Source organism: Thyridium curvatum, assembly GCF_004353045.1.
Source record: "Thyridium curvatum strain D216 chromosome Unknown NODE_41_length_360454_cov_79.457556, whole genome shotgun sequence".
NCBI classification, from domain to species: Eukaryota; Fungi; Ascomycota; class Sordariomycetes; order Thyridiales; family Thyridiaceae; genus Thyridium; species Thyridium curvatum.
This window is the reverse complement of record NW_022156796.1, coordinates 123,376-147,377: the sequence shown is the minus strand read 5'-3', so window position 1 is coordinate 147,377 and position 24,002 is coordinate 123,376. Positions and strand designations below refer to the sequence as shown.

The 24,002-nt window shown below is 51.8% G+C and overlaps 7 protein-coding genes across 7 annotated transcripts; 5 read left to right on the top strand and 2 right to left on the bottom strand.

The window, feature by feature from the left end:
• Positions 1-467: 467 nt before the first annotated feature.
• E0L32_006956 (uncharacterized protein) lies at positions 468-1,892 on the top strand (the record flags this gene model as incomplete). The annotated part of the gene is made up of 3 exons (XM_031141646.1): positions 468-960; positions 1,025-1,198; positions 1,252-1,892. 3 exons carry the CDS (start codon positions 468-470, stop codon positions 1,890-1,892), a joined length of 1,308 nt encoding a protein of 435 aa, XP_030994020.1.
• A 673-nt stretch (positions 1,893-2,565) lies between these two features.
• E0L32_006955 (uncharacterized protein) lies at positions 2,566-4,183 on the top strand (the record flags this gene model as incomplete). The annotated part of the gene is made up of 4 exons (XM_031141644.1): positions 2,566-2,742; positions 2,814-3,770; positions 3,841-3,985; positions 4,041-4,183. The coding sequence occupies 4 exons, from the start codon at positions 2,566-2,568 to the stop codon at positions 4,181-4,183; spliced, it is 1,422 nt and encodes a 473-aa protein (XP_030994019.1).
• Positions 4,184-4,955: 772 nt separating this feature from the next.
• E0L32_006954 (uncharacterized protein) lies at positions 4,956-10,820 on the top strand (the record flags this gene model as incomplete). The annotated part of the gene is made up of 6 exons (XM_031141643.1): positions 4,956-5,125; positions 5,181-5,409; positions 5,463-8,057; positions 8,119-8,876; positions 8,927-9,948; positions 10,249-10,820. 6 exons carry the CDS (start codon positions 4,956-4,958, stop codon positions 10,818-10,820), a joined length of 5,346 nt encoding a protein of 1,781 aa, XP_030994018.1.
• Positions 10,821-11,019: 199 nt separating this feature from the next.
• Positions 11,020-12,714, bottom strand: E0L32_006953 (uncharacterized protein; the record flags this gene model as incomplete). Its single annotated transcript, XM_031141642.1, has 4 exons — positions 11,020-11,658; positions 11,713-12,110; positions 12,173-12,389; positions 12,451-12,714. 4 exons carry the CDS (start codon positions 12,712-12,714, stop codon positions 11,020-11,022), a joined length of 1,518 nt encoding a protein of 505 aa, XP_030994017.1.
• A 2,168-nt stretch (positions 12,715-14,882) lies between these two features.
• E0L32_006952 (uncharacterized protein) lies at positions 14,883-16,501 on the top strand (the record flags this gene model as incomplete). Its single annotated transcript, XM_031141641.1, has 5 exons — positions 14,883-15,083; positions 15,153-15,280; positions 15,513-15,553; positions 15,719-15,927; positions 16,034-16,501. The coding sequence occupies 5 exons, from the start codon at positions 14,883-14,885 to the stop codon at positions 16,499-16,501; spliced, it is 1,047 nt and encodes a 348-aa protein (XP_030994016.1).
• Positions 16,502-17,888: 1,387 nt separating this feature from the next.
• On the top strand, positions 17,889-19,890 carry E0L32_006951 (uncharacterized protein; the record flags this gene model as incomplete). Its single annotated transcript, XM_031141640.1, has 2 exons — positions 17,889-18,892; positions 19,248-19,890. 2 exons carry the CDS (start codon positions 17,889-17,891, stop codon positions 19,888-19,890), a joined length of 1,647 nt encoding a protein of 548 aa, XP_030994015.1.
• A 113-nt stretch (positions 19,891-20,003) lies between these two features.
• E0L32_006950 (uncharacterized protein) lies at positions 20,004-21,374 on the bottom strand (the record flags this gene model as incomplete). Its single annotated transcript, XM_031141639.1, has 1 exon — positions 20,004-21,374. One exon carries the CDS (start codon positions 21,372-21,374, stop codon positions 20,004-20,006), a length of 1,371 nt encoding a protein of 456 aa, XP_030994014.1.
• Positions 21,375-24,002: the final 2,628 nt, after the last annotated feature.

The following is a 24,002-nucleotide window of genomic DNA, read 5'->3' as shown; positions in this document are numbered from 1 at the left end:
TACACCCCAGGAAAATCCTACAACAATCAATCGTGCTGGCTTGTAATCATGCTTCATTATGACTATGATATTCAATAGCTGCAACCAGCGCGTGATTATAGGAGGATCGTGATACCGGCCTAGTACAACCGTTATCGATAATGCCACGATATGACATCGATACTGAAAGAGTTAATCTTGCACAGTTGGGATACGTTCGGGGGAAATATGGATACTAGCACTGCTGATAAGGGTTCCAGATTAAAGGGAGAACAAAGATGGGGAAGATAAGACGAGTTGGCTATTTACTCCAGACACACCACAACAACTAACAAGTCCACACACGGGGGGTTGAGGGGTGTCCGCCCCGAAGGTTGCATGAACACCCCGGCCTGGCCGGGAGGCGGCTCAAATCCTTTGATAACTTGATCTTGACCTTGATCAAGTTGCAGAAAGCATTCGAGTCATCTGCCAAAATATCATCCAGTATGCCTCATGCACTGAACTCGGAAGTTGAATACCTCCTGACGCTGGAGGCCATCCGGGAGCGATCCCGACTAGTCTACCAGGCTGCCTTGGATGGCAGACTGAATAGCTTCGAGTACAATAGTGACCGCATGCCGGCCGTTGCCGACTTTGTCTGCGACATCATCAGGCGTGACTTTGGGCCTGACCGGTACTCCGAGATTCCTCCCCATGGCCGCTGGCAGCACTTCAACGTCGGAGGTATCGATCGAATCTCGCCACTCCTAAAAGAGTGGAAGTCAGAAGGCTGTGACGATGTTGAGATCACTCGCAGATTGGTTGATCTTTTCTTTGTCTCAGTCCTGCTGGACGCTGGTGCGGGCGACGCATGGACGTTCGAAGAGGAGTCTACGGGTCGATTTTACAATCGGAGTGAGGGAATTGCGATTGCATCACTTTACATGTTCTTAGCCGGTGCATTCTCTACTAGTGATGAGAGGGCAGCAAGTGTGGATGGTGAGTTCAATACCCAAGGCTTTTCAGCTACTGCCCTTAATTCAATCAAGCTTATCATCCATAGCTCAGGGTCTGGTCGAGCTCAGCGAAAGCGCTTTCAGCAAATTCTTTCAACTTAGTCCTGAAAATCCACTGGTTGGGGTTTCAACGCGAGTACAACTTCTGAACAACGTTGGCAGGTCCCTCCTCGGTTTGTCAGATGTGGTGGGCAAGAGGGGGCGTCCAGGAAACCTGGTCGGTGGGTGAAACCTTTCCATATCTCAGGGTCTTCTATTGATCTCTTCGCTGCAGACTATCTGTTGTTTTCAAAGTCCAATGGTCAGATTGACTATCGGACGATGTGGTCGGTCCTCCAGATGATTCTCATTCCAGCCTGGCCAAAGGATAGACCCTCCATTGCAGGTTGTCCGATCGGGGATGCTTGGCCTGTCAAGGTCTTATCACAGAGAGCTGTCGAGGCTGGATGCCGTGATGACCTGTCAATGAGTGTTCAGCCGTTTCATAAACTCACGCAGTGGCTCGGGTACTCTTTGACTGTGCCTTTCGCCCGCATACTTGGGGTCGCGGTTCACAACCAGGACTTGGGAACGGGGCTCCCTGAATATAGGAATGGTGGTCTCTTCGTCGATCTCGGAGCCCTTCAGCTCAAAGCTCCGGCTCTCGAGACGGGTTGTTTGGCCTCCAAGCAAGAACTACCCATGTTCAGTGCGACATCTGACACTATCATCGAGTGGAGAGGTATGACGGTAGCTCTACTTGATGAACTCTTCAAGATCGTATCAGCACGATTTACTGAGCAAGGTGTTCAGCTCACCATGGCTCAGATGCTGGAAGCAGGGACATGGAAAGGGGGAAGAGAATTGGCGGCGAAGTACCGTCCGACAACAAAGTCAAGTCCTATTCTCATTGACGGTGATGGGTCATTGTTCTAAGTTCTATAACGCAAAAGTTTCTCAATATTCAAATTCTTATTTACTAAAATCATTCTCATAATTGATAAAGGAGTCCTAAGGCCACTGCCGTGAGGGTTGCTCAGAGAATTCAGTCCGCATCATAGACTAATTTGAGTCTGTCGCTTGATTAACTATTGTTATAACATCTGTGTCTCAAAATAAGATGCTGTATGTTGTCAGACCATGGATGTAAACAGAAGGGCTGACACAAACGATTGAAAGCCACACTGGGCGTGATTCTACAAACTAGATGGTGGGTCCCCGAAATCTCCGCCAAGTTATAGGAAGATAAGCCAGCTTGCACTGAAACAGTGCAGCTCTTATCTGGAAGAAGCCAGTCTGATAAGATCTCAATCGTTCCTAGGACTCCTTATCTGGCTGGATGCCATTGTTCGCCATGTGCCTATCCTATCAAACTAAGCTCGTATCGGATAGTCACTACGTCTGGAGCTTACTATCGGCTTTCAGCCAGGCAAAGCCTCCTCGCCACTGTCAGGGAAGCCATAGTCTAACATTGAGTGCAATGTTCAAGGATCTCACGGGCCTCATTGGTGAATAATTTCTAACTCAGGTTCTAAAGCCCTTCGCATCTTTCAACCTATATACGGCCCTAGCAAAGCCGAGTACGTCTCTCGCTGCTGTTTGAGGGACAATGAACACAACGTACTCTATCGAGCTTGTCGATACTATCACTACACCTCCAGCAAAGAGACATCGACCCATTACGATGGCTGTAGACATTGAACCTACGAACGGCACTAGTGCTGCTGTCAGTGGTGTCAAGGCTCAGTCACCCGAAGCGAATAAGGGCTATTCAAGTCGAGTGGTGGTACGGCTACCCATACCTACTCTGCCGCCTGGAAGTTTCTTTCCCTGGGTTCAGACTGACATCAAGTACAGCTCACAACCTACCCTGGACAAAGCGTCGTCAATCCCATACCTCTAAACTGGGGTGAAGCGGATCCGGACAATCGAGGTCCGGTGTTGGTCTCACGTAACGGCAAGACGTTGTCACGACGGAATGCCATAGGTGCGCACGGTGGCAGTTACTGCGTGTATACGGCCCTTACTATTGCTGCTGGAGGACTTCCTCCCGGATTCAAGCCTAGTTTCGAGAACACGGAGCCGACATTTGACTTCCCACAGCAGGCAGCATGGTCTGACACCTCCAAGATCGTGGCGATGGATCCGTTTGGCCATGACATCGTACGTCACTTCCAACGCCACCTTAACGATGGTCTCGACGTCAGGCCCACTATAGCCGTAACGCGGGCCAACATGCGAGTTGCCGAGATCTCGGAATGGATCCGGGAAGGCCAAATACCTGTGGACGGAAACATTGTGATCAGCGATGCTGGTGATGTTCGCGTTACCAAAGTTGCGGTAGAGCCTGTTTGGTATCTCCCTGGCGTTGCTGCTCGATTCGGCGTGGACGAAGGCACTCTGCGGCGTGCACTCTTTGAGCATATGGGTGGCAGTTATCCTGAGCTCGTAACGAGGCCCGATATCAAGGTCTTCCTGCCGCCCATCGGTGGGCTGACAGTTTACATCTTTGGCCCTCCCGAGCGTGTATCGGATCCGTCAGTCAAACTCGCGCTACGTATTCACGACGAGTGTAATGGTTCCGACGTCTTTCAGTCAGATATCTGCACGTGTCGGCCATACCTGGCCTTCGGCATTGCGGAAGCCATCAAAGAGGCGCAGGCCGGAGGTTCGGGCGTGGTCATATACTTCCGCAAGGAAGGTCGCGCGTTAGGTGAGGTTGTCAAGTACCTTGTCTACAACGCCCGCAAACGTGGCGGAGACACCGCCGACAGATACTTCGCTCGTACGGAGGGGGTCGCTGGTGTGCGAGATGTAAGGAGACCTAGTGTTCCACTTGCTTTCTGTTCATCCTTTGGAATCTCTACTTACTAATCCACTACAGATGCGCTTCCAAGAACTCATGCCGGATATTCTCCACTGGCTTGGAATCAGCAAGATAGATCGGATGCTTTCGATGTCTAATATGAAGCACGATGCGATAGTCGCACAGGGTATTCCGATATTAGAGAGGGTACCCATCCCGGATGGTATGTCCCTGAGATTCAGCTTGTGACCGCTTGGAATACTGACCATTCGTTCCAGAACTCATTCCGGCTGATTCTCATGTTGAAATTGACGCGAAGATTAATGCTGGCTATTTTACAACCTCAAAGAAGTACACAGAGGAAGATCTAAAGCAAGTAAAAGGTCGTGGGTGGCAAGGCTGGGAAGACCTCGAGCATTGAAGGATTCGGGCTCTACCCTCAAGATAGAATTATGCAGGACAAGGTGACCACCTCGGGGCCTAAAGAGCTATACCAAATTCACGGAAAGGAAGATTGACTGTATTGCCTTGGGGAATGCCACCTATAACAGGTTTGATTTGATGGATTCGGCAGATCCGTCACGTCAGGGCCAATAGCAATGGAGAGCTTGGCGAGGTACTGGTCCTTCCCATCTTCACAATCGAGCCTCCTACTGAATAAAGCGCTAGAACTCTAAAACCGCTGTAGACATTATTACATCACTCCACATTGACGCTCGGAAAGACAATCTACTGATGTTACTGCTATCAAGAGCCTGGGCAGAAGGCTGGTAGTATGTGCAGCAAGTGTTGCATAGAACAGACTATATTTAGTACATCCCGGGTTGACGCCTCCGGGTTGACGTCTGGGTTGTCGGTGCCGAGATAGCCACTCCTGGAGGCTGAGCACCCAACTTGCATCTGAAGGCAGTGCATTCTCAGGTTTCATTGGCTTGTGCATGGTTCGCTGTCACCTCGTCCTGCGGGTGCATCTTGGCACGCCTTTGGCCCCCAAAGCCAAGCCCATGCAGTCATTCACACCTGAGGCAGCTGAATAACTGCTCTTTCAGCATTCCGAGCCTGATCTCACTTTCATTCTTAATGATCTAGAATGTCCGTCTCACATCACAATGCCTTCAGTTCCGCGTTCCATCGTTATTCATAGGAGGTTGTCTTGACTCTTCCTCTCCCAGCACCACCAAGAGCCCATCAATATGGAGACATTGCAGTCCCCATTAGCGCGAGGCGGTACGATTCGCCGAAGCGGCACGCGCAAGGGGGCCAACGGCGCACCTAAGCGAGTAAAGGGCTACGACAATGTGCATCAATCTCTCAAACAGCTCCACCCAGCAGAGGATAAGGAGGGTGAGAGGTCAGACATAGAGTTAGTTCAGTCCCATCTCCGACGCAATGTTGCCATTCGCGCTGACGATTTCCAGTCTTGTGTTTGTACCAGGGTTAGGCGCGCATCCAGAGGAGAGCTGGCAATCTAACAAGACGGGATTCAGCTGGATTAAGAGCGAGGATGGTATTGTCAAAGACTTCCCCAGGGCCCGTGTCCTACTGTTCATGTACGAATCGGTGTGGGCCGGGAGCCTCAAAGTGAAGCAACAGTTCATGGATAATATCGCTGCGTCTTTACTTGTCTGTTTGAGAAGCAAGCGAAAGGTCTGTTGATTTGAACTTCTAATGCAGCTCCCGGAGCTGACACAGAACTGCAGACTTGCAAAGCAAGACCCATTGTCTTCATTGGCCATAGCATGGGCGGTCTTGTGATCGCAAAGGCGATATCCATGGCGAATCAGCGCCGCGACCTGTATCCTGGAATCTTTGAAACAACATCAGCCACGATCTTCTTTGGGACTCCATTCAAAGGCCCGGATTTTGGTTTGTGGGCAACCGCTTACGCTCGCGAGGCTGAAAAGACCGGCGACGCCTTATCGTCCAAATTGCTGGACTTCATCAGTCCAGGGAATGAGGCATTGCGCGAGCTCAGGCAAGAATTCACGCAGCTCGTTGTGAAACTCAGTCCCAAAATCCAAGTCGTCTGCTTCTGGGAGCAGGAGCCTACCGACTTTACCAAGCTGGGAAACCTAGCTGGTCATACCGACGCTACAAGGTCCCTAGTGCCAATTGGGCTGGCTGATTTCGTTACTGCCGAGTCTGCTGTGCTTGATGGTGCTGAAACACAGGGACTAAACTCCGACCACCGAAACCTCGTCAAGTTTGACGGGCCAAAGGATGATGCTTGGCGACAGATTGTGCGGGAGCGAATCAAGCCGGTCATTGTGGAAGCCCCTCGTACATGCAAATCTCGCCTGGCTGCTGCTGGGGGAATAGATTTGTCGGTTATCAAAGGCCTCATGGATGCTATAGGAGGCACACCGGTGGAGAAGAAGCGAACAGAGCTCGCAAAGAGTGTTAACCCTTCTTCGTGGCTTACGAAAGCTGCAGAGTACTCCCAGTGGCTCAGGAGCACCGACGCTCCAAATGATGAAACAGCGCCCCAAGAACCTTCAGTGGACTGTATCTGGGTTCGCGCCCGAGAAGGTCGAGGCAAAACTGGTGCGACCATCTCAGCTCTCAATAACATCGAGGAGTATGTCTCCAAGCAGACTAGTGAACAGGACGCTATGCTATTCGCCTACTTTTTCTGCGAGCCAGCAGCAGAGTTCTCGACAGCTGAAGACCTCCTCAAGTCTATTCTGAGCCAGCTTATCAACCAACAACCTCGTCTCGCGACTTATGCCAAGATGTTTATCAAAGGGAAGTCACACGCTCCCGAGAACACGGGCAAGTCTCATAGAGAAGGGACCTCCAAGTCCCAGGCCCAGCCAACCGTCGAGAACCTCTGGCAATGTCTCCAGGACATGCTCTCTGATGAATGTGTCGGACGCTGCGTGTATCTGATCATCAACAACCTTCATGTCCTTCCTGAAGACCCTGACTCAACAATCAAGCTAATGGATTACATGCAACGCGCCCTTCACAATACATACGCCAGGCAGTATGACCCCGATGAGAGTATTATCTCCACTAAATGGTTCATCACGAGCAGAGACACCCAGGTCTTGCGGAAAATTCTCGGCATTCCCAAGGTCCGACTCGTCGATCTTGAGAACGCCAAATACGGGGATCAAGTGCAAATGGATTTGAGAAGACACGCCAGGGAAAGGGTTGCCGCCTTGCAATTCAAGAAGAACTACAATAAAGCACTTGCATACTTCGCGAGCAGTCTAATAGGGCAGCATGCGCAAAACATTCATTGGATTGACATCACCTGCGTACAACTCGAAGAGTTGTCAGAGACCGAGAGTCACCTTCAAGTCCGCAGAGTCCTCGAAGAGACGCCCCAGGATCTTAGCGACTTGCTCAATGATGCTTGGAGGCAGATCTTCCACGCGAGTATTGACAACGGTCAAAGGATCAAAGAGATACTTCGAGCTTTGATTCTGACTTTTGAGGATCCAACCGTGAAAGAACTCTTCATTCTTGCCGGTTTGGAACCGTCAGCAACCGAAGATCCTGAAGAAGCGCTTCATGCTCTGATCGACCAATGCAGGCCTTTTTTAGTGGTCGACCAGACCGTCAACTTCATGAATCCCGCCGTCAGAGTGCACCTTCAACAGAATTCCCACGATCTGCTAGGTCTAACCGACGAAGTGATCAGGTGGGAACATGGGGTTCTCGCACTTCGATGTCTCTCGCATATCAAGGATATGATCGACCTCATAGATAGCGAGATCAGCTCGGATACACCGCGATCGGCCGAATCGAGCACCGGAGACCATGGTGACGAGCTGCCCCCTGTCAATGAGACCCAGCAGATTGAGGGAGGTATAGAGTATGATGGTGCTCAATCGGAAGAAGACAGCGGCAGGGGGGGCGACAATGCCTTTGACAATGGCAATGACAGCGGGACTGAGGTGGATGAATCCGACGACGATAGCCTTCAATTCGATGACGGTTCGAGCTCCGAGGGAGGCTATGACGAGATGGAGTGGGAGATGGACGAGCTCGAATATTTGACGGAGCCTTACCCAGTCAAACATTGGCTGCACCATGGAAGCAAAGCGACTGCGGAATTTGCCGATGACTTGAGTGGCGATGAAATTTGGGAGCCTAATTCCCCCATCCTTCGGCGTTGGCTTCTGGCATACACGCGCATGACAAAAGACTACCAAGACTTTGAGCCAGAAAGCTTCCATGCATTGCATGTGGCCGCTTCCATAGGTTTCCGCCAACTAGTCACCTCTCTTATTGACAATGGGCACGAAGACGAAATGCACCAGTATGACTCGCTGGGGAATACACCGGTAGGTGCCACCATCTATCCAAGACCTCAAGTAAAGGTCAAGAGACTGACAAGATATCAAGCTTCACTTGGCGGCTTACTTTGGGCGGCCAAACATAGTGCAGGAGCTTCTGGATCGAGGCGCCGAGGTCGACAAACGCGAATTAGACGAGGACACGCCACTTCACATGGCAGCCGAGAACGGCAATGTTGACGTCATGAAAAAACTCATCTTCCACGACGCGGATCCGAACGCGTACTCGGAGTTCTCTGGTCTGGTGATCAATTCTGCGATATCATCTGGCAAGGTAGATGCGATCAAGCTTCTCGTCGACAAGGGGGTGTCTCTTACCCCCGAGGATAGTGACACCAGGTCGTCACCCTTGGCACAGGCAGCTGCAATGTCTGACAACTCTGTCCTGAAGTATCTGATGCAAGAGTATGCCGATCAACATCCTCCTGGAGAGTACAGCAAGGCCTTGATCAGTGCTGCCGGTGCGGGGAGAATGGAGACATTCAAGGAACTCTTGTCTATGCAACATAGTGCCAGTGATATCCAGAACGCCATGGACCGGGCTGCCAAGAAGGCAAAGTGGGATATTGTCACTTATGTCTTGGAGCAACATTCAGGGTTGAACTGCGACGAATCGTTCTACAGAGCCGCCATAGGTTTTGAAAACAAAGACGATGCTCTGGAGTCTTTATGGCAATATTCACAATTTGGAATCACAGACCGTGTTCGAGACAGGTCACTGTATGTGGCCACAGATCGAGAGAAGTATGATACAGTCAAGGTGCTTTTGGAGAAATTCGAGGCGGACTCAAATGCCACTGGCAAGACGTAAGTGCTCATCCTGGTATTGCTCCTCATGAGAGACTAACAAGTTCAAGGTACGGCAACGCATTGACTGCTGCAGCTTACGATGGCACGATTGATATTGTCAAGTTGCTTCTAGACCATGGAGCGGATGTGAACTCGCAAGACGGGTGGGCGATTCAGACCGCGGCTAGGCAGGGGCATCTTCAAGTCGTCCAAGAGCTCATAGACCGTGGGGCTAACGTGAATGCTTGCACTACAAATCCGCGCTTTCCAGAAGGCACGGCCTTGCAAGCAGCTACCGAAGCTGGAAGAGAGGATGTCGTCTCATTGCTCCTGCAAAACGATGCAGATCCCAACCGAGGGGGCGGGGCGCGCGCACCGCCCATCCTTGCAGCCGCAATGTGCGCCGAGGAGGGGATCCTCGACATGCTCATTGATGCTAAAGCTGAAGTCAACGTTGTTGGCGGCAGAGACAAATCGACGCCACTGGCTAACACGGCCGGATCCATTCCGGGAACCGACTCGCTACGAAAGCTCCTTGATGCAGGAGCAGATATCAATGCGACTGGCGGAGATGGCGAGACAGCACTTATAGCGGCAGCAGAAGTTGGCGATGATGAAGTAGTCAAGTTCCTACTTGACAATGGGGCTGATGTAATGTATACCACAGAGGACGGGACCAATGCGCTCAAAGCTGCCTGTTATTCGGACTCTCAAGAATGCATGGCCATTCTCGTTGATCATGTTTCCTCTATCCTATCAGCCATCAAACGGGCTATGGATTCTGGAGACATGGCTGTTACAGCCATCGTCCGCTCTGCGACTGCAGCGACACAAGGATTGGACTATGGTGGACCAGAGTCTACCGAGAACACTGCCTCCGATGCCCAAGGTCAACAAGGATTATCAATCCATGAGGAGTTCGACGCGTCGCTGAAGGAGAGAGAGTCTTTCCATGTTCAGATCCGAGATCAGATGAGAACATTCGACGATGGTCTACACAGTACGGATCATTCCGAGGTCAACACTACGCCAGGACCCCGACAAATAAGTTCTCGTGACGAGCTGTTCCTCGGCAACGCCCCTGTCAGAAGTACTTATCAGCAAATGCCGTCACTGCCTGGGGCCTCCAGGATCTCGCCAGAACCGGGAAGCGGTCACCATGAGCAGGCAATCCATCCACATGCACACTGGCATCGCCAGGCCCAGTGGGAAGTTGGCATTAACAACCAACCTATCACTCCAGATTCTCGACTCAGTCCACCGCAACCTCAGAATCCAAAAGTCCTGCCGAAGAGAAAGCCAGTGCAATAGCCTTCGAGCCCCCCAGCTCGGGGCCCTCAATCCAGCTTCATCAACAGTGCACCGATCTCATACGGACCGTATGTACCAGGCCCCGAAGCGGCCCGTGATGGGCGCGGCGGACCCAGGCCATCCGGCCAGCAGCCCGGCTACAACCCTAGCACGTATGACCGGCAGTCAGCTCCGATGGCCCTTAACACGAATCCAGAACAACACCAGCCGCAAGGTATATACATGAACGACCAGCGGCCACAGGTCGGTACGGCACAGCCACAGTATAGGGGTACTGCTTCGTACGATGGAAATTCTTGGTCTCAGTCCCAGCCTAGCTTTCCTAGATACGACAGTGGTGTGAGCGGCACCGCGCCGGCTCTCCATCAATACGGATCGGTGAACGGCCAGCCGCATTTCTCGACACCGCCTGGCCCGCCGCCGAGACCACCTCCCGTGCAGCAGTCCCAGAGCTCGCCTGCTATGATTCAGCAGTATCGTGGTACAGATTACTCTCAGCATACGCTGAAGCAGCAGTATGGTCCGAAGTATGAAGCAGGCCAAGGGGCGAGCACCCAACACCAGCAGCACCCGCAACAGTCCAATAATGCTGGTGGTGCTCCACGTCCAAGCCCTCTGGCTAATTTCTACAGCAGATTTCGGCGGGACTAGCCTGAACTAGCAAGGGACATATTCTGTTGAGCGTATTCGAGAAGAGTTCTTGAGCTGTACCCATCATCTCGCAGATCTTGAAATCAGACGGAAAAAATAAGGAGGATGTGTGGACATCTTTCATGTATTCAGAGTTTCTCATCTCTCTAAATCTGATTGGCCATCATGAAACTTCTCCAACTCTAGTGCTTTAGGCTACTTACGCGATGGGTGCATAGAAGCTGAACTTGCCAGTCGGGTCATATGCCTTCTTCAGAGCTCGGAGGCGCTGTTGGCGAGCCTCATCAGCGCCATACCAAGCCTTGGCATTCTCGTTACCGTAAGCATAGTTGACGTATGTGTTCAAGCTGCTCTCGCCGCTGCCCCGGAAGAGCACATCACGCATCCGGTTGCCGAGGTCCGCAGCCCTCCGCTCTAGCGCAGGGCCGTTAGGCTTGTAGCTAAGCAGCGGAGCCACAAGGAGGTTATCGCTGCGGTAGGCAAAAGCAGAAGCGTCGTCGCTCAGTGCCTGGACTCCCTGGACGGCGTAGCCCTCGAACATGAAGAGGGCGCCGGCGAAGGGGGTGGAGGCGTTGGTGGTGGCCTGCTTGAAGAGTTCGTAGACCTCGGCCTGAGCGTCTGGGTTGTATGACTTAAGGTAGATTGGGAAACGGGGATTGGCGTTGCCGGTCTTTTGGCAAGGACCATCAGCAAGTGAGATGCCGGTCCAATTGGCCAGATCGCGGTAGTCGCCAGTCTTGTTCTGGACCATGATGGGACCGATGTCGAGGAAGGGTTTAGTGTGGGTCTCGGACACGGCATCCACGCCCTCTTGGATGATATACATGACAACAACAGGCTATCATATGTTAGTAACCGCTATGAACATACTATGTGTGGATCATTCACTCACGCCAGAGGCATCGATGGTAGGATCATAGAACCAGTATGACCAGTTGTTCAGATCCTCGGGAATGGCAGTGCCGTTGGTGAGCCACTGTTCGTTGGCGGTCTGGTATACCTTCTTGACCTTGTCGCCGCTGAAGAAGATGGTTGACACAGCGTAGTTGCGGTTCTGGATGTCGAAGATCTTGGATGTTACCGAGGTGACGATGCCGAAGTTGTGGCCGGCACCCTTCATAGCCCAGAAGAGATCCGACTTCTGGTCAATGGTGACCAAGCTGCCGTTGGCCAGGGCAACATTCATGGATAGGAACTGGTCGGACACCAGGCCATGGTGACCTTGAAGCCAGCCGTGGCCGCCACCAAGAGCAGGCCCGAGATAGCCGACACACTCGCAAGTCCCGGTGACTAGGTGAGGACATTAGTAAGTTCAGCAAGTTCAACCAGAATAATACACAGCTGTGGCATACCAGTCTGCTTGCCGGCCGCCCAGAGGGCGTCAGTGAGGTTCTTGGACCGGATCCCACCGCCAATCTTGGCACTTTGGCCGTCCGCGGCGATTTCAACAGAGTTGAGCCCTGTCAGAAGGATCTCAATACCATGAGTCATCTTCCCAAGGGTAGTAATGGACCCGTGTACGCCATTAGCAGCGAGGTATGGGACCTTTTGTTCGTTGGCAAATTTAATCTAGAACGACAATGTTAGTATGGTCCATGAAAAAGATGTTGCGATGCGTGCAGGGGCTTACCGTCTCCACGACGTCCAACTCCGTGGCCGGAACAACAACGGCGTTCGACTTAGGGACCTTGAGGTTGGACCAACGTGCTACAGCATTATCGAAGTCACTAGTCCCAGGAAGGTAGATCTGGGCTCCTTTGGAGAGGTGCGAGCCGAGCTTGCTGAAGTCGCACCACGAAGCCCGGAGCTGGTGGCGGGAGGCGGAAGGTTCCGTAGCAGAGACGGCAGCAGCCCAGGCCGCAAGGGCCACGAGCTTGAGATTGAAGGAATGCATGGGCACGGCTGCGAGAAACGAGTGGAAAAGATAAACGGAAACGAGTGGCTGTAGTTGGGTGATGAACTACTAGGTGTGATGCACCATGCACGCAGCTCAAACAATTCGTGTGATCGGCAGCGCAAAGCGCAGGTAGCATATATATGCATATTGCTTTCCCGTCAAGACCCTGGCTCATGGCTACTGAGCATGACCTGGCAGCGAGCTTTGTCAGTGACAGGAAGGGGACATGGTGTGGAGCACGCACGCTGAGACCATCCGGCGCAAAGGCAAATCTTGGGTAGCTTGCGTCTCCCCTTTTCATCTTCCGTCCCTGGCCGAACCAGGATCCCGGGACGTGGCTTGGCCACGGCAACAGGCACGGTACTTGTGAGGCACAGGAGAGCGCTTTCCCGGTCTCCAGTAACGTATGCCTGGCTCCCACGCTTTCCTGTGCTTGGCTCTCGCGGCATTTTCCTGCCGTGCTACATAAGCTCATGGTGTGCGTGGCGGGACTTATTTCGACATGGGTTGCAAGCGATGCTGCCCGGAGAGAAATACACTTGCCATCTCCTATCTTGCGACAGTTTAATCAAGCCATCTTCGACGGATCTAGGTTGCATTCGCTTGCCCCTCCCGAGAGCGTCTACGAACGGTGGCACTACGCCGATGCGCCGACGATAGCTAAGTGCAAGCGAGTGATACACACAGGGTATTTTGCATTTCAGTAAGTACTTGTAGTTAGACCTGCTCTAAATTCTCACCCCACGACCTATAAGTCCAGGGATGGCCGAAGTCAACGAGCTTGTCAAGGGCAACTCGCTTTTGTACTCGTTCACAGCCCCTGAAAACCGGTGCTCCCCTGCATTAGTTTCCAACGGCAACCACCTCCTCGACACAATAGCACAATTTGGGGTATATGTCCGTGGTGGACATCATAACAACGACTTGCTTGAGCTGACACAATACCTATCTATCAGCAACGCGACCATCCGGCCCCACCGCCTCAATGCTTGCAAGAAAGGCATGGGGCCGCTGCTTGCGGAGTACAACCAGAGTCGAAATATGATTTTTGACATATCTGCACATCCCACTACCCTTTGAAGACTTTGTAGCTGATAAATTGGTGGTCCAATTAGATATTTAACTAGTCGTTGCGCCTTTTCCACGATGCTACGCTGCAGAGGTGCACGAACCCCTTCGCGCGATTGACCCTGGCTCATTGAGCCCCCGAGCCGCGATAGTGGACCAGGCACGGAGAAGTGCCGAGGAAGTGTTCCAACCACACCGAACCTGTTGCGCCTCTGTCACCGCTGACCTCAAGCAGATCAGGTGTGCATCAGTTTCTAGTTGCAACCAAACCCGGCCGATCATATCAGTGTATCATTATGGGAATTTGGTGGATCCCAAAAGCGCAACCACCGAGTCAGAAAGACGAGTCGTTCGTCATAAAAATGCCCAATCAGGACAAAACAAAGGTATGTGCACTGTAGAATAGCCCGATGCCAAGTACGACATGGGTCTACCGAGCCAAGATTGTAACGGCCGCCGAGCGGTAACCCCTGCCAATGTCTGTCTCGAACAAAGGCTGTGAAAACTGGGCCCCATGTCAGTGTCCTGTGTACTGCGTACTCGATTTGTAAAATTGACAAACAAGCCTGGCGCTGTGAGCAGATGATGTGTCAAATTATGCTTGAAATCAAGACACCCTTTCGTGAAGGAGGTTCCACTGGCCCCTGAAGCTAGTCACTTGACTCAGGCCAGATTCGGTATTCCTCCGCACGTCGGGATCTTCAGGGTCTACTGTAGACGAAGACCATCCCTAAGCTTAATACAGTGACAACATTCGCACATTGATGATACCTAAAACAAGGAATGTGCCGTGTAGTGCAACTCGAAACCTCCTGTGGATCTCGTGCCTGTGAGGTTGCTTTCGGCAATAACCTTGCCCATCTCCCGGCCACGTGTGTCGTTTTATCCCATGAACCAATCTTGCCAGTCAGAAACAGGTTGAAAGTTGCGATGTGACGCTGGGGTTTGCCCGGGGACTCATACAAATGGACAAAGGCAGGCCCTACGAGGGCTCCGATCTTCAGTGAATCTTGCCCCCTTCGACTTGACAACCTGGTGGACAATCTCGACAATCGACGATCTCAAGGGCAGACCCAGCAAAGGTCCTTCTGGCACTGATGGCCGATTCACCCTCGTCGCCCGCTGCCGCGGCGGCAATGCAGGCTGCTATGGAGGCAGCGCTGCGAGCGTTCAACACGGAGCTTTGGACTCTGTACTCGTTTGGAGTTCTGATTACTTGCCTGAGAACGTACTCCCGTATCACTTCTGTGGGCCTCTCAAACTTGCGGGCGGATGACTACATCGTCTGGCTTGCAGTTGTCAGTGCCCCTCATATTTCTGCGGCTGTTTCCAGCGACTGTCCACAGCTAACAGCGGTTCTCCGATAGTTGCTCTACACCACACAGTCAACTTTGGCATACTTTGCCGTCAACCATGGCCATGGGCTTGCAAACAATACCATGACAGACGAGCAACGAGCAGCTCTATCTCCGAATTCGCAGGAATACGACTTGAGGTAGTGTAAAGATGCAAAGAGCTCATCAAATTGTGCGTTACGCTAATAAAGACGGTCCACCTAGGGTATTCGGTTCCAAAATCCAGGTGGTTGGATGGACAAGCTATGTGTGCCTGATCTGCACGCTCAAGATCGCGGTCTGTGTCTTCTATATCAGACTTACAGTAAGCTAAGCTCCAATACCTCTCTTCCAATGTTCTACATCCTGGGTTTACTGATTCTTGTGCTACAGGAAGGACTTGACCGACGCTACCGCCAACGGATCTGGATCGGGTTTGCACTCGTCGGTGGAACATTTCTCGCGTCCGTCATAACGATTTATGGAGCCTGCAGACCGTTGGACAGGTACTGGCAGATCAACCCGAACCCTGGTAGTACGTGACACCTCGGCACAGCAATGCTTACCTTTGAAAACAAATACTTATCTCTTCTACTCAGGCATCTGTCAACCTGCCCTTGCTCCGCCGATTGTCTGGGTCACCTTTGTCTCGAGCGTTCTCACGGACATCTACCTCATCCTGATCCCATTGCCCATGCTCTGGGGAACGAGTCTGAAGCTTGTCAAGAAGATCCTCTCCTCGTTTGTCCTTGGAGCAGGTGTATTTGTGCTGGTGTGCTCGCTTCTCAAAACAGTCTTTGTTGAAATTGTACGTTACTTCTTGCCCTTGATCATCCACCTTCTAGTATTACCAATCCCCTCTTCCTCTCATCCGTCGAAGCGAAAACTTCTCTGACCGATTCTTGATCAACTAGGATCCTGTCAATGGTGCCCAGCTCGCTGGCCAATGGGGTGTTCGCGAATGCTTCGTTTCTGTCGTCACCACCAACCTGCCCATGATCTTCCCTCTCCTTCGTACATGGTTCAAACCCATCTTCGGTAGCGCCTTCTCTTCCGTGAAAACATCCTACAAGCACCCGAGCGGTTTCCGTACCATCGGCGGTCACGAACACGGCACAGGCATGAGCAGCCGGCGGCGCATGACCGCCTCCACCAGCGCAAAGAACAGCGGTGCCAACACCACACTTTCGTTGACCGAGAGCGAGGAGCGCATTGTCAAAGACGTCAAGCTGCAGACTCTGAACGTCTACGCTACCTCTGACGCTGATGACAAGGTGGCAAAGCCAAAGGGCATTGTTGTGTCCAGCGAGTTCGAGATTACCGAGGACAGGGCCAGTCAGCACGGTGGACAGAAGGCTCAGCGTGCTCACGAACCGTGGTGAAGTTGAGATTATATTAGACTTGGAGCACAACTGCTACCGGATTACCGAGAGCAGTAAACATGATTCGCGATCGCTTATAATGATATCCACAAGATCGCCGATGAATCTTCTGGCTAGTGAGACATTTCGCCGTGATATTTAGAAGACTGGGAAGAACAGTTAGCTTTTATTGAGGTAGAAAGACACAAATCGTACAGCAAATTATTCCAAAGACACTTCCCCATGCAATATGACTCATTATAAAGCTCATACTCACTTGTTATTCTATCTCACCGTTTCAACTGCTAAGTTTGATGGCTAAACATGGAGTTAAGGTCGGCGGGTAGGAAAGGCGGTAGACAAAGTTACATTATTAGGAACCAATGTGGCTGGCCTTCGGTCATTTGGGCACATTTTGAAATGGTGTGGAAGGCAATGTTTCATTGTGAGGCTTACTGTGCTGCCAACCCCTGTGTCTTACGGTTGCACAATCCATACTGCATACTTCATCTGTGTAACTGCTCATTCTGACATGTATTGGCCAGTCAACTACAGCTGAGAGCAGAATTATATTAACTCACCTCAGCTCGAATGTGATACTACAGAAGCACCGCCTTGGTCCTTTGGTCATCTTTGTACTGTAACATATTTATGGTGTTGTGAACGTCTGCCCTTCCCTCCTCATCTCTGATTTTCACTCTTCTTGTAACCGCAAGACAGTATGGCTTTCCAGGCGCCACTTTCCAAGAATCAGGGGCCATGTCTTTTCCAACATCCTCTCTGGACAATCTGGCGAGGGGTAGCCCTGCTCAATATTCTTCTTGCCATTGCCTGCGCGATTACCCTCTTGATTTGTCTTCTGGTTAGTGTGTCACACGATAATTCCTCTTTATATGGATCAACCATGATGTTTCTTGGCTCTTGTAGCGAAGCGGGAAGAATCAACATGGCACTACATTTGCTCCTGAACCTGTTATCAAGCCTCGTATTTGCTTCCTCAAACTATTTCATGCAGATCCTTAGCGCGCCATCCAGGCAAGAGATCGATAAGGCGCATCTCCAACTCCAATCCCTTGACCTGGGAGTTCCGTCTCTTAAAAACCTTCGGTACATAAGTCGGTTCAAACTTTTGGGTTGGACACTATTCTTGCTCAGCTCGGTTCCGATCCACCTAGTATCCAACAGCTCTATCTTCAAAACAGTTTATCAAGGCTCACAGTGGCGAATGACTATCCCTACCGAATTATTGTCCGAGCAAACTGCGACATCTGTACTGGGAGCCAGTCTAGCTCCTGCTGGATCACCTGGGCCCACCTTTGTTTACAACTCGTCAAGCGAAGACCACGAATGGTATTCGTCAATCCGGTCAATCCAAGGAAATGGGCATTATTATGCATCGACGGATGCGATGGTCCAAGTAACTGGCTACGGCAAGGCCGTCAATATGACGGAATACTTCAATCAATCGTCGGAGTCGGCAGAAAGTCTCCGGCAGACCATTCGAGATTCGAAACACTGGGTTCGGATTAAGACGGCGGACTGTCTTAAGGAATATGGGTCCTGCAATCCGAGAACGACCTACGGCGATGTAATCTTCGTTGTCAACACTCGATCACCTGAGCTGGTCGGATGGACCAGGGCCGAGACTTTTCCCCTCCTTTCTCAAAATCTCTCTCGAACCCTGGATCCGTTTGCTGCTCCCTCTGCACGCAACGCGTTGTGGTACTCGACCCAATGTCACACCTACAGACGTCTCGAGCCCAGCCCGAAGGACAATACAAGAGATGAGTGTACAAACACATGTGCACGTCTCTTCGGTTTCCCGGAGATCGCACTCGAACTTCACGCATCACCAGGTGACAAGACCATGATACATTTCAAGAGGCTCGAGGATATTTCTCCAAGCGAAGCCAAATTAGAGGATGACCTAGGATGGAATCATGCGTTTGATACCTTCAAGGTTCAGTATTGCTTAGCTGATCCAGCGCCTGGCCGATCTTGCAAAGTGCAAATAAGCAATCTCTTGCTCCTGATCACTCTGATCTGCATCTGTGGGAAGGTGGTGATTGGTGTTGTTGTGGCATGGAAGCTGCCATCCGATTCCCTAGTGACACCAGGAGACGCTCTTGAGTCTTTCATCACATTGCCGGATCCGATTACCCGGGGTCTCGTCATTTGCGATATGTTTGATATTCAGAGTCTGGAGTACAGTCTGAGAGAGCGCTGGTCGGGTTTGTCAATCGAGGATCAAATGAGTCGGACAGCTTGGCCCCAGCGATGGCATACCAAGACACAACGTCTCATAAGCGTTGTGATGCCATCTGCGTGGATTCTAACCTATGTGCCGATAATAATATCTCTTGGCTTCGCCGGTGTGGCTCTCTATGTTGTGGCTACGAACGGCTCAGACTTGTGAGTAATGATTGCTAGATATGTTCAAGCCCATCTTGTCTAAATCCCGTACCATTGTACTAATGTGCTCCTTCATCAGCAAAGATAGACTTGGTCAGGTCGAAACGAACATATTCGTTGCCGAAATCTTATCCATCTCAACATGGGGGATCAGCTTCCTAGCAGGGCTTCTGATTGCAAATTTCCCGCAACTTCTTCTGTCATTTTGTTATTTTGCTTACAACTCTCTGTTGACACGGTTACTCGCAGAGCAAGAGTTTGCTTTGTATAGTACAAACTACCGACCGCTTCGCGTTTCTCACCCTCAGGGAGATCAGATATCCACTTATCGACTTCAACTGCCGTATAGATATAGTGTTCCACTGCTTGCATTGATCATTCTGATGCACTGGCTCGTATCGAATGCAATTTATGTGTTTGTCACGGAGGGAGGTCAGTGGTCGCACAGCTTACACCTTCTCCTGAGACAAGATGTTGACTCCATTTGTGTTCAAGATTTCTACCAAACCGACGGTCCGATCTTAGAAATCGGGAATGATGTCACCTTTTCACCAGATGCCGTGGCTGCCATCCGGTACTCCGCATCAGCAATACTCATTGGCTTTATCCTGTCAGTCACTGCATGTTTTATCCCAGTCCTGCTTGGTTTGAAGAAGCGGACGGGCGATATGGTCGTAGGGGGCTCGAACTCGCTTGTGCTCTCTGCAGCATGTCATGTTTTTACGAACAATACAGACGAAGCACGGTCGCAGACTTCAAACGGAGGCTCTCGACCAGAAAGCTGCGAAGATGCTCCGAACAGATCAAATTCCGAAGAGTTATCTGCTGGAGATGCTCGGCAAGCTATTGCCAGAAGCCGGTTGCGATGGGGTGTGATACCTTTGCCTTCAGGACTAGCCAGCCTACTGCAGGAAGAACAGAATGGCGTGCGTCACTTGGGTTTCGGTACAGAAGAACAAAATGTGTCGCCACCACAGGAGGGTGAGCTTTACATCTGACGGTCTATTGATCAAGATATACATCACACAAGCAATGCGCGCTATTCTATCGTTTCTTCTTCAACTATCAGTTCTACTTTATGCAATCGCTTTACATGCTACCTTTCCATAGTCTACGCGCCATTGATCTGAGCACCGGGCTCCGCGTAAGGGTGCGTAACCTGGGTCACATCGGGCAGGCCATACGTAGCACCCGTCTTGTCTTGGCCGATCCGCTGAAGCTGTGCCATGATATCACCCCACATCTTCTCCACGTTCTCCGGCACCGTCAGATCGACCGGCTCCTGGTTGCGGGAGATCTGGCGGATCTGCGTGCCAGAGGTGAACAGGCGCTTGAACATTTCGTCCTCGCCGATGGCGTATTTCATAATGCCGGTGACTTTACCGGAGAGTATGTCCAGCGGCAGGCGGGGCTCCTGGCACGCCGCGCGCCCAATGCCCACGCCGTCAACCACTTCCAAGGCCTTGACCATAGCCCCGACTGTCTGGAACCCGCCTGTGGTGTACGACTTCATCTTGCGCTCGCCCGCCACTGGCTGCCACTTCATGACCTCCTCGGCGGCCTGGATGTAAAAGTTTTCCCGGGCACGCGCCTCCTCGCTAACATGCATCCAAGCCAGCTTCTCATAATTGCCACCGCTGAACTCAACAAAGTCGAAGCGCGCCGCTTCTAGCATGGCGCAGAGGTCGCGAGCGTCGGCGGGCTGCACGCCATCTTCCTGCAGCTCGATGATGTTGATCTTGGCGCCGACGATGAACGACGGAGACACGCGAGCGCGGACCGCCTCGGCGATCTCCAGAATCAGGCGCGCGCGGTTCTCGAGCGAGCCGCCGTACTCATCGGTCCGCTTGTTGGTGCTGCGGCTCAGGAACTGCGCGAGCAGGTACCCGTGGGCGCCGTGGAGCTCGATGCCGTCGAACCCGGCCTTGTCCAGGAACTCGGCCGCGTGCGCGAACGAGTCGACGATCTCGCGGATGTCCCCCTTGGTCGCGGCGCGAGGCTTGGCGTACGAGCGGCTCATGCTGGGCGCGACGAGCTGCACGTCGCTCGCGCTGATGGGGTGCTTCTGCACGCTCTCGTCAACCTGACGGCCGGCGTGGCTGACCTGGCCGATGATGAGGCTGCCGTGCTTCCGAGCGCCGGCCGCGAGGGCGCTGAACCGCTCGAACCGCTCGCCCTCGAAGGGTGCCTCGCGCGGGATGACGAGGCAGCCCTGCGCCTCGAGGTGGCCCGGATGGACCATGATGTTACCCGTCTGGATCTGGCCCCAGCCGCCGGCGCCCCAGTGAGTGTAGAGCGTCACCTGCTCGGGGGAGGGGATGCCTCGCGCGGCTTCGTTCGTGGGATGCCACGATGCCAGACGCTCCGACATGGCGGCCTTGAGGAAGCGGTTGGGTGCCTTGCGGCCCGAGAAGGGCAGCTCAAGGGGCGCGCCCAGGGGTGCCGGGTCGACAGGGGCGGATGGGAAACGTGGTGGAGCCATGATATGTGTGTGTGATGATGTCTACGAGAAGATACGATTACCTGCAGAGCATCCGAATTCTGTGCTGTCTACGTTTGGAGCTTTTCAAGATCAACTACATCTTTTATCTAAACTAGGCCGGCCAGCGGGCCCGGTTGAGTGGCAACGGGACTGTGATGTTTCATCATGTTAGATCATACGTCAAGTTCTCCGTGGCGTTACGTTTGAGAAGTTTTCCACCCGATGACAAATTTGCAGGACCTCGGCATGATGCTTTAGTAACGCCCGAGTCAGGGCAGCGCTCCGAGAGAAGTGGAGTTTCGCCGCGTGCCGTGGTCTCGAGGTCCCATCGGCGTTAAGCTTGGCGAATGCCCTTCCAAATATCGATGTCTTTGAAAGGGCATTTGAACAGTATTGGCGAAAGGAATATCGTCTGCGATGGTTCGGCCGCGCAGATATCATGGTTGTCCTGGGACTTTGACTTGACCTGGGGTCCCAATTAGTCTGGATGGGAAAAACTGCCGGTCGCCGAGGCCAGTCCTAGAACCCCAGCCATCCAGCTCGAATCTGGTCCGTGAGTGCATGACTTGGCCCATCATCAAGCATTATCCGGGCTACTAGAATCGACTGCGTCTGGGTTTGATAAGCTGGCCGTATTCAGCAGGGCTTCCGCGGCCTGGGAACAGTCCACGGACCTCCACGGCCGTTGCTCATGCGTTCACGCTTGTCATGACGTGAAGAGAAGGTTTTCTCCGCTGAAAACAAGAAAGAGCCCCATAGCTTCACGGCTAGCTCCACTGCGCTTGAACCGATCGAGTCCTGGTCCGGCCATCACTACCTTGTCGTTATTTGTACTTGTACTTGCACAATACAGGGACGACATGGGTGAAGACCGAATACCCCAAAAACATCAATTGAAGAGCTCCGATAAGAAGAGTGGTCGGATAAAGCATAAGGAGTTCTCGATGCCGCCTTGCTGTTCGCTTGCGACTCTTAATTTGATACATCTTACGCGCACAGCAGAACCGGCCTCTTCGAGGAGTTTGTATCTAGTCGTAGCATACAACTTCATTGACTCAGGCGACAGAATTCTAGAAAGGGGCTGTTCCGAATAAACGGTTGCTTAAATATCATATTTGACTGGTGACAGATATGGATGGGGGAGTAGGAGGCGGTTGCGGATGAGAAAGGGTCCCAACCCAAAGGGTTTACCTATTGCTGCCTGACAAAGTGGCGGATGATAGTGTCCACAAAGCGAAGCTTTCATCGTTGACATATCTTTGACCAATCCAGCATGCTTCCGAGCATCCGTCAATTTCCCCGCAGCAACACGCCATCACGGCGGGGATGAGATGTGTCCATTATCGAATCAAATGTATGACTCTCCGAGGAATACCGATGGCATTGGTCCCTGTGGTGTTGTGACCCATACTATCCAAGTTTATTTAATCAAGGTGGCGCCCCAGGATTGTACGTTCTGCTCCTCTCTTGCTTTCTCACATTGTCGAGCAACAATAATAGTTGTCAAGAGAACACGCGCGGACAGCAGTAATTCAATACCGAGGTTGGTCAATGCCCAGCAAAGCATTCCAGTTAATTGATCCAAGTGATTCTAAGCACTGACTTCACTCAGTCACCATGAACGCCCAGATACAGGAGAAGGTATTCTTTGTTTTCAAACCCCCGGTCTTCGTCGAAGGAGGCCCGTTAATCTGACAAAGGTTCTCAGCTCGTGAACGGTCATGAGAATACCCAAGACGGGGAGGATGGTTTCTTAATCACGACTTGAGCATTTGAATGGAACATGTTTGTAAGGGCAGGTTTTTCAGCTAAGGGGAGATATCGCTGGGTGCTTACAACATTGAGAAATATTGAGAACCCCAGGTTCGTGCTCCCCATTTCGGGCCATACATGAGATTGATATGATGCATACTAGTTGTCTGTACTTTCTTGCCCGAGAACCCTGGTTGGCCGCCTATGACTGAACCCATGAAGCGATGTAAATCATATTGCGAAGTCGAAGACTTGTAAATACCGTTCGAGTCTTAGTCCTCATGTCCTCGTGTCGAACTGGCCTTAAGCATAGCAGATTTGTTTGATACTCATTGCCAAGTCGTCCTCGATGAAATTGCAGTAGCCCGAGTCCCACACCCTCCCCGCCATACCCAGGCGTTAGTTTCTTCCTTTCTCACTGGCCAACTTCCTTTGTTCTAATGATTCTAATGATGGTTTCCAACATTGCTAGAAACTTCCCTACATTGGAGTGAAGACCGGGGAGCCGTGGATAGAGGACCATGCACCTGGGTATATGGGAGAATTTTACAAAAGTTACATGTTGTTGTTAAATTAACAATCAGATCAACCTCGTCAATAATCTCAGCTCATCAGTTTTTTCCGTTCATGAACCCGAGCGCTAGACTGATCCCCAGGTCCACGACCGCGCTACACTAAAAAAAACCCACTAGAAAAGCAGAGCATCCATCCCCACGCTAAGTCCAGCCGTGCTAGAGCCTCAGCAGAAACCCCCGCACCTATTTCTCACTCGTGACATTGGTCAGGAAGCATCTCTTTGTTGTCGGAAACCAGGCCTGGAGATATCCATCACTTCCGAGTCTCCTTCAACGCTTACCAGATGTCATAGCTTGCCTT